The 8,921-nt window shown below is 39.8% G+C and overlaps 1 protein-coding gene across 2 annotated transcripts; it reads right to left on the bottom strand.

Annotated features, from left to right (window-relative positions):
* Positions 1-6,869: 6,869 nt before the first annotated feature.
* her9 (hairy-related 9) lies at positions 6,870-8,621 on the bottom strand. 2 transcript variants are annotated; one of them, XM_056449113.1, is made up of 4 exons: positions 8,266-8,621; positions 8,046-8,141; positions 7,868-7,955; positions 6,870-7,761 (listed from the first exon to the last, which is right to left on the bottom strand). In XM_056449113.1, exons 1-4 carry the CDS (start codon positions 8,371-8,373, stop codon positions 7,181-7,183), a joined length of 873 nt encoding a protein of 290 aa, XP_056305088.1. In that variant the 5' UTR covers positions 8,374-8,621; the 3' UTR covers positions 6,870-7,180. The 2 variants fall into 2 exon arrangements, with proteins under 2 accessions (XP_056305088.1, XP_056305087.1); XM_056449112.1 differs by having other exon boundaries at positions 6,870-7,764; positions 8,266-8,620.
* Between the last annotated feature and the right edge of the window lie 300 nt (positions 8,622-8,921).

The raw sequence follows: 8,921 nt of genomic DNA, 5'->3' as shown, positions 1-8,921 counted from the left end.
CTGTTCTGTTGTATATCTTGAAGTATGATAATGACAAAAGTTTTCAAAAGATATGGTTAAACAAGGCTTACCCTTTTTAAAGAGCAAAGAACTGTATATAATAAGTTCATTGACTGATATTTTTAAGTCATAAAAGATCAAAAGTCTTGGTAAAACTTCAGGGTTTTTTCCAAAGAATATTTCCATGATTGGCCTATAAAGAGTTAAATCAGGAAGAAAATAAATTTAGTGTCATTTTGTCAATAATATATAATCATGTAATCAATAAAAAAGTTACTATAGTCTTGTTAGGAGTATTTTAAAATGTAATAATTGAAAATAGTCAGATAAAACAAGCATTGTTTGCAGAAATTGAAAAATATTTTACATACTTATTTTACCTGCCTTTTGTGCAACTAAATAAAATCAACTAAATAAAAATAACTGAATTAGGTCCTACTACAGAGTAGGGTCTAACCCAGGTTAATAGGAACTACCAGTAATGTCAGTGTACTCTAATTGGTTAAATGCATGTCATACAAGACACTGACAGTATAACACTGTGTAACAAGACAATGCATAAAGAAAGCTATAATGTTAGGACCATTTAGTCACATTTGTCTGCAGTGTTATATTCTTTTCACAGCTTTGGTGAAATGTGGTAAACTACAAGTTGTTATAGCTGACTTTTGCTTTTTCGACCACATTAGGTCTATGTCAAAATGAAACTAAAGGCAACACAGAACAAAAACACAGCTTTGATCACAGAGTCCACCATCCACCAGTCTTTAACTTTGTTGAATTTCACTTTTGCTCTCACTGTCAGGTAGCATACGTAATTTCAGAGTACCTTCTGAAGGTACAAGAATGAAACATATTTCCTATAAATTACTTCTCATTTCCGTTTGAAAGATCCTTATGGCATTGCAGGAAAAAAACAAACAAATAAAACTTTTGGAGTCTATCCGCTTGTTAAGTGTGACATCACGCAAAGTGGCTTCCGTGTCCAATCGCTCTATCAAACTGTTTGGGGAGACTCAACAAATGAATATAATAAACATTTACAAAGGCGATTTAAAACTTTCAAAAATCACAATTGCAATATATATAATATCCATGCCTAATATCCGATGGCCAGAAAGTGTTTAATTGTTTATAAATTGTTAAAGGGCCATGAAGCCCATTTGTTTTGGTTCAAGTCTACCTCAGAATTTTTTGAAATGCTTCATGATAGGCGTGGAGCTCTATGAGCAGAGGGAGGAGTGGGCATGGCCAGCAGAGCAGAGGAAAAAGAGGGCGGCAGACAACTGTTGTCAGTTAGCTCTCAAAATGAGACACAAATTGTGAGACCCATTATTTTATAGTTTACAAAGTTAAAATGCAAAGAAATAAACATTAAGTTATTTAATGCCCTGCTACATATGTTATTCATATTTTCATATACACATAACCACAATTTGTTATATCATTATAAACATAATCGTGTTTACATAAACACAAATGAGAAGGACTTCTCTCCACAGTGCAGACACAGTGGATAGCAGTGCAGCAGGTCTCTTGCCCTATCTATTCCAAGCATTAACCCTGCCGTTAATCAGGAGGATTTGAAAACAGGTGAACACAGCAGCACGGATAGGTAGTGTCTGAATGGTAATGAACTCAACTGATAAAAGATAAAGTCCGCCATTCTCCAATTCTCGGACATCTCTTCAGACAAAAATGCTTGCTGCACACAAACAGATTTGCTGAATCGGCCCTGACAGCATCGCGGAGAAAGCCATGCAACAAACTCCGTGGATCATGGAAACAAACACATAAGCGTTCTCACCCAGTCATTGGGTGTCACAGCTTGGCAGGTCTGCCTTGCCTTCGCAAAGCACTTGCTCTCAGAAATAATTAAAAAGCAGGGTCTTCTCATAGGATAAGAAAACTCCGCTATGAATAATGATGAGAAACTGACACGTCATCACTCCACTAGCAGATGCGCTCTACATCACCAATTTTGATCCCGCCCCAAAATTGGGGCCAGGATGTCGGGGTTAAACCCCTGCATTTTTTTTCTCAGTTTGACGTCTCATACAAAAGACAGCACTCACTGTATAGAGTATAGAGCATCAATATACTGGGGTGTTAGGACCCACGCAGACCACAGGTTGAGCGCCCCCTGCTGGTCTCCCTACCACCACTTTCGGCAGCAAGCTAGTTTTCCCATGTGATCTCCCATTCAAGTACTGACCGGGCGCAGCCCTTCTTAGATTCAGTGGGTGACCATGTAAGAGTTGCAGAGAGCTATAGCTGCCGGTCTTGAACCTTTAAAATATTGGTGTCTATGTTACAGCAAGTCCAGAGACTGTTGTGTACACCATGATTTTATATAATATTCACTGTAATGTGTGATATGACTAAAAAGTGGTCATAAACAAACATTTTCTCAATTCAAATGAGTAGCAGCTTGGACCCGAAAACAGTATTTCATACAGCACGACTTAACAGGCGTATATTAATAGCACTATATAGCCCTTTATTGAGGTAAACAGGCTTTTAAAATATACATATACAGATCCATACATATGCTTTTGTTGGCATTTGACATTGTTAAATTACATAAAAACATTGCAAAAAGAAAACACATCTCTGAAGTCTGCCTGCAATATAAGAACGTCACTTAAAATAGCTGGACAGCTGACCAGTCAGATCCACATAAATAAATGGACCTCAAGATGCGCAAAAACATAAATAAAGGCTGTGTCCAAATTTAAAGTCGCTCTTCTTCAAGGCCACCAAGGAGATGGGATTATAAATACTTGGAAAGACCTCTTGACTGTCAGAGGGTGGTCCTTAACTTTCTCCCTTGGAATCTATACTATTTGCAAGAGCTTCAAAGACTGCCAAGACACCATGGCTTGAAACCATAGATTGTGCTGAAAAGCAAAACCTGGACCCAGATATATGTCCCGCAGACAAGTGACAAGGATCTGCGGACCTTGCGGCTCCTTGAGCTGTGATATCTGATAAGGGTCAGCAGTGCGTCCCTATGTGTCTCCTCCCTCCCCACCACACGACTCCTTGCTACTAGGGAGAGATGGGCTGCTTCTCTATTAATATCAGAGGAAGACCTGATAATCCCTGTAAAAATAATAACAATAATGGAACAGACGAGTAATTGAAACAGTAGAGGTCCTTAAGGATAGTTGTTTTTTCCAAACCTGCGTTAGTTTTTCCCCTCTGAAGATATTATGAAGGACTTTTCATCAACTTTCACCAAAGAAAGTCATAAAAGGTTGGAATGACATTAAGGTAAATATGTGAACAGTTCTTTTAATGTCTATATGGGATATTCACATGCAGAGATGTTCTGCCAGCAGGAACTAAGAAACAGAATTGTGCTGATGACTGTGTCTTTTTTTTTTTACATCTTGGGCAACAGGTGTTGAAAGAGTAAGAAGAAGTGTCAGCTTCATCTGATTCTTTTCTGGACCAATGTGCCCCTTGCCCCCCACCTTTCTCCCACAGCGTCCATAACCAAGCATGCAGAGCATTCCCCCCTTGTCCTCATGAGTGTGACTTTGAACTAGAATAAATTTAGTCAGGGTTACTTATGTAAGCTGATTTGGTTGGGAAGGAAAAAGAGGAACAATTTTATTAAATACACATCCAAATATAGACTTATTTAGATTAATAGGAAAATATGTGTATTTCCTATCACTCCAAATCTGTTCTTTAACCTTTTTCAGATCATTGATTAGCTCTAAATAGCTTAACATAACATAAGACCTCCTTGTGGTCAAAAAGGACACTGCATTTGGCACACATAAAGATAATCATCTTCTTGTTGACCAGTCTTAACATCATAATGCTAATCTATTTTGCACAATATCTCCCAAATCAGCAGATCAAACAGAAATCGCATTAGAGCTGGTCCATTAATAGAAAGAAAAACAAGAACAGGCAGCTAATGAATTATCAGCTGAATGTACTTGTGGAAATGACCTGAGGCCTAAACCCAGAAACAGGTCATTCAGAAAAATGTCCAGGATTTGGGAGTCTGCTGGCTTCCCGGAGTGACGTTAAACATTTAGATATTATAAAATGCTTAAGTTTCAACTCTTTATTAGTCTAAGAAAATGTTTTAAATGGATAATTCAAAATTAAACGTTTTTATTTACTCTTCCACTTGTTCTGTACCTGTATGGGTTTTATTTTAGCCTTTGAATACAAAAAAAAGGTATTTTGAAGAAAGTTGAAAAAGCTTACAATGTTTCACAGTGAATATGTAAATCCAGGTTTCATTCTTCAAAATATCTTCCTCTCTATTCACTAGTAAAAAGATATTGCTAAGTGGATTTGCATCTGAGGCTCAGTAAAGTTTCATTATGGGTGAACTATCCTTTTAGGATTTTTAACAGGTTAAACAGAGTTTACTAAGACAGCGCAATTTTCTAAACTCTCACGTTAGGGTTACATTCACTGTCGTGTAGGCCAAATGTTCCAGTTTAAGTTTAAGTCCTGAAATATAAGAGCTGATCATATCTCTTTGGGTAAGCTGATTTAAAAAGACAGAGAGAGAGGGGGGGGGGGTGGTTGGTAATCGTTATTTCTTTTAGATTATGCATTTTGTCTTGAGAACAGAGAGGTATGCTTGTTATGGCTGTTAATATAAACACTTAGAGGCTAATCTTCAACTCTCAACTCTATGTAAGTGTAACCAGTGTGTGCGTGCAAAAGCTAAATGTAAAACTTTATAATACGTAAATGTAAAACAAATATAAACATATTAAAACATGTTTGAAAGCTACTAAAGCACTATATCATCAGGTCTATGAATTTGTAAATAACATTTCTTTTTTTGTGATACAACTATTTAATCTGTAAGAGGTCCTTAATGTTGCTTCAAAAGTCTCTCTGTGTTGGATCTGGCCAGTGGCTCCTGTAATTATTATACTCTGGCTCAAAACTCGCATCTTGGCGGCCACGCGTGTGCGCCTCTTCACCTCCAGAGAGGCTGTGCGGCCAAAGCACGACCCGGCCTGCCAGCGGGGATTTACGGACTGGCTCTCTGCCCGGCCGCAGGCAGTCTAGTTCGCTCGGTTCTCACGACCTCAGCACCACAACGGCATCTCTGAACTATTAACTCAGACACGCAGGCAGAGAGAGAAGCCACGGAGCCCACACACTGCCAACTAGTGTTTCAGCAATGCACATGTGCGAAAACAAGCTTTTCTGTGCGATTTAGATTAGCCCCGAGGGTATTGAAGAGTGTACGAATCTTTCAATGACTTTCAGGGGGGTCTGCTTTTTTCTGTGAGCAATTCTTTCTTGGTTTTTCTGTTTAGCTAGATTTAAACACTACTTAGAGATTTTGTGATATATTTGGGATGTGTAAATAATAAAGTGAGAAGTTAAAATGTGTTGAATTCCTGCCCCGGTTACCTGCTGACCGAAAAATCTTTAAATTAAAGGTGTCATTATAGAAACAAAAAAGGGGATTTCACACAATGATGTCATAAGAAACTGGCTTCCCAAAGAAGTTTTGAGTGAAGTCATTTAATTCATAGTAGTATGGATAACATTTTGATATTTTCCAAAGAAACATTTTGCGGAAGGAAAAACATTGATGTTTGGTTCTTCGTGGCATTTACAGGCTACAGAACCTTGAGTTTTAGTTCCAATGTAGGTTAGCTAAAGCGAATATTTAGGCTAAACGTTGTATTAAAACGCTTAAACAAAAAAAAAAAAAAAAAAAACTCCATACATGTATGCTGTGATATAACCTATAATTTACACGATTGAAAGAAGGCCTATAATGCAAAAGCATCTGATACAAAAAAATCTGGCACTTGGTAGTGACGTCACGTGTTAATAAATAACTTTTAAAAGCCCGTCAGTATTTGGTTTAACAGGACTAAGTTGTTAAGTGGGAAACCCTGCGGCCGCCGGTCACCAGGGTGTGTAACCTAATCCGAAAATGAAGAGGCCGCTGACTGCAAGTGGCAGACACACGGTAAACTTTATGCCGACAGCCCGCGCGACACGTCTCCCAGTTCCGGAGCTCACGCGCAAAGGAAAAATAAGTTTACATTCAGGGATAACATGGGTCCTGCGTGTCAAGCTGACTGTAGAAAGATACATGTTTTTTTTTTTTTAATAAAGTTTATAGATCTTACTATATTTAATTAAGCTTTGATATTAAGGCAGCGCATCACTTTATTCAGAAAAGAGGCCCCGCGCGCTATTCAGGTGCATCTTTACAATTAAAGCGACTGGTACACAAAAGGAGGAGAGGATTCTTCCATATTCTCTTTTCAGTGAAGCAATCTGTTAGTGACATTAACCCAAAGCGTATTGCTCAGACCATGAATGGGGGTTTAGGACTTCTTAAAGATCCCGCTGCATACAGGATGAGACCCTTTTCAGATGTTTAATTACCTTTTTGCAAAAGAAAAGAAAAAAACCCTCTCGTGGCCTTTGTCATTTCAACCTGTGACACTTGGTGATCTCTTCCCGCCAGAACTAAACTCAGAGCAATACGAGGATGTCATGAAACTGAGCTGACCCTTTGAATAAATATAAATAAAAAGTTGTAAAACTGCTGTAGACTATGTGAAAGATGTGGTGGAATTCTTCCCTTTAACTCCATACGCTCTCATGGCTGTTATAGGTCCAGATTTGTCTCTCTTTCTGTGAATAAATTGTAGGCTTATATTGTCAGTTTATATTGTTTATCCATTTTTAAATCTAGATTCCTTATTTATGTAATGACTCTATGTAAAGAATCAGTTGTAAAGTAAAAATCACAACTTAAGTTAAAGCAAAATAAATGGAATCTGTCACTCAGAATACCATATTACACTGAATCAAGAACTCATTAAAGAAAGATTGACAATAATAAATTTCGTTATTTTGATTTATTCAGCATCAAACATAAACACTCATCGTGAAAAGAACAAGGAAGCTTTGGCATGATACAATCTTTTACAAACTTTGTACAAAACTAAACTCTTTGATTTAAAAAAGTACTTTATAAACATTAAATGTTATTCTGTTGTATTCACAACAGCATATTCATTAACAACATCCAAATATTGGAATCAGCTAACAAACACTTGCCCAACAGAAGGTCAACAAAGTCCCTTAGAACGGAACTGAACGTATTTTCTTCACCATGAAAACTGTTTATAAGTTCATATGAGATGTCGCAAGTCTACCAGGGTCTCCATACCGGCTCATTGCTTTCTGCTCCCGCACTGACACCAACGGGACTGACGGCTTGTGGAACGCCCGAGAAGGAGGTCATTCCCTGGACAGGAGATGCGACCGTGGGAGCCGAGCTGGCCTGGACCGGACTGGCGTTGACAGTCACAGGAACGCTTGCGTTTGCGTACAAGGGAATGACTGGAGTTGTAGCAGAAGCGAACGCTGGGTTGGGTATAAGAAAAGCAAACTGTCCGTCAGTGGCTGGCACCAGCTGGAATCCTCCAAAGACTTTTGGTGAGACCGCTTCTGAAGGACTGAGTTTGGAACCCATTGAGGCGCCGTTGATGGGTAACGTTGAAGGAAGCTGCACGTGAAGAGGCTGAGTCAAATGAGCCTGTTGAGCGGGGGCAGGCTGAGGGTAGTTCATGGCCATCATCTGTCCCATACAACCAGACAGGTGGTTGAGAAGTCGCGATCTGACCTCCGTGTTCACTCCCTCGCAGGTAGAGAGAAATCGAGTCACCTCGTTCATGCACTCGTTGAATCCTGCGCGGTACTTGCTGAGGACGTTTGTGTCAGCTGACAAGGCTGCTGGAAAACAAAGATAAAATGTATTTAGATTGGGTATCCGAGAGATATATTTGCGTTTTTAAAAGCACGTTCCGCATCTTGAGGAATTTGACTTGCAACTTACCGGTCATCTGAACACGCTGTAAATTGCGCAGGTGCTTGACTGTCATCTCCAGAATGTCAGCTTTCTCCAATTTAGAGTGTCTGGAGCTCTGTGAATGAGCAGAATTCGGTTAGAAACTGTTTCAGAATTACTAACGTCGGGTTACTGAAGCACGACAAGAGTTGTAGATAAAACTTACATCTTTTTTAAGAGCATCAAGAATGAGAGTCTTCAGCTGTCCAAGGCTCTCGTTGATTCTCGCTCTGCGGCGCTTTTCCATGATTGGCTTTGAAGACTGCAGATGAAATGGAAAATTAATTAATTTACGCAATTAAAAGACTTTCGCTCCTTTTTAGAATAACTGATGCAGCTGTCATTCTTTTAAAACAATATGCCATTGCATTATAAATGAATTTTACCTTTCTATGCTCGCTGGCATTCTTTGGTTTGTCAGGAGTATGAGATCCACTGGCAGGGGCACCAGCAATAGGTGATGCTGTCTGCTTCTCCATATTATCGGCTGGCATGATCAAACACCAAAGTTGAGTCCGGTAGAAGCCAAAAAGTGATTATATTCCGTGTGTGGTTTCAAAAAAACAACAGGAACAGGCTGTTAGGGTTAGATGCGGAACGTAGCCAAGATCTCGGGACGGTCACGAGAGAGAGAGTGAGTCCCTCTTATCAGCTTTATGACTTATAGTCGGGAGGCTGTCATATGAGGACACGAGCGTGTGTGTGGCGCAGCGCTTCAGAGGGCAAGTCGAATCTCCCACTGCCACACGCCAGCGGTATTTATAGATAGATCGCATGCTCCCAGTTCGTGTGAAACCCTCTCTGCATTCTTTCCCACACTCGCTTCAGCCAATAGGCGCGCGGACTCACCCATTGGGCGCGGGCAGACTGCTGATTGGACAACACCCCCGCGGGCTGTCAGTCACGCGCTGCTCAATCAGCCCTGGAGGGACAAACAACAAAGAGGCGAGTGCAGTCGGCCTGGCTGTGAAGTGATAAGGGGAATTGGGGGAATACTCTTGCTGTTTGCCACCAACGTTTTTTTCAGAGCTGAATCACGTAT

The sequence above is a fragment of the Danio aesculapii genome, chromosome 23 (genome assembly GCF_903798145.1).
Source record: "Danio aesculapii chromosome 23, fDanAes4.1, whole genome shotgun sequence".
NCBI lineage: Eukaryota > Metazoa > Chordata > Actinopteri > Cypriniformes > Danionidae > Danio > Danio aesculapii.
Note: the sequence above shows the minus strand (reverse complement) of the source record. Positions and strands in the feature narration are given on the sequence as shown.

Excerpts from the sequence above, each read along its gene's own strand:
- her9 (XM_056449112.1), bottom strand. The coding sequence starts at position 8,373 with ATGCCAGCCGATAATATGGAGAAGCAGACAGCATCACCTATTGCTGGT. Across the intron at positions 8,142-8,265 it reads ATGCCAGCGAGCATAGAAAG|TCTTCAAAGCCAATCATGGA; the intron begins GTAAAATTCATT and ends TTTCATCTGCAG. Across the intron at positions 7,956-8,045 it reads TTGATGCTCTTAAAAAAGAT|AGCTCCAGACACTCTAAATT; the intron begins GTAAGTTTTATC and ends GCTCATTCACAG.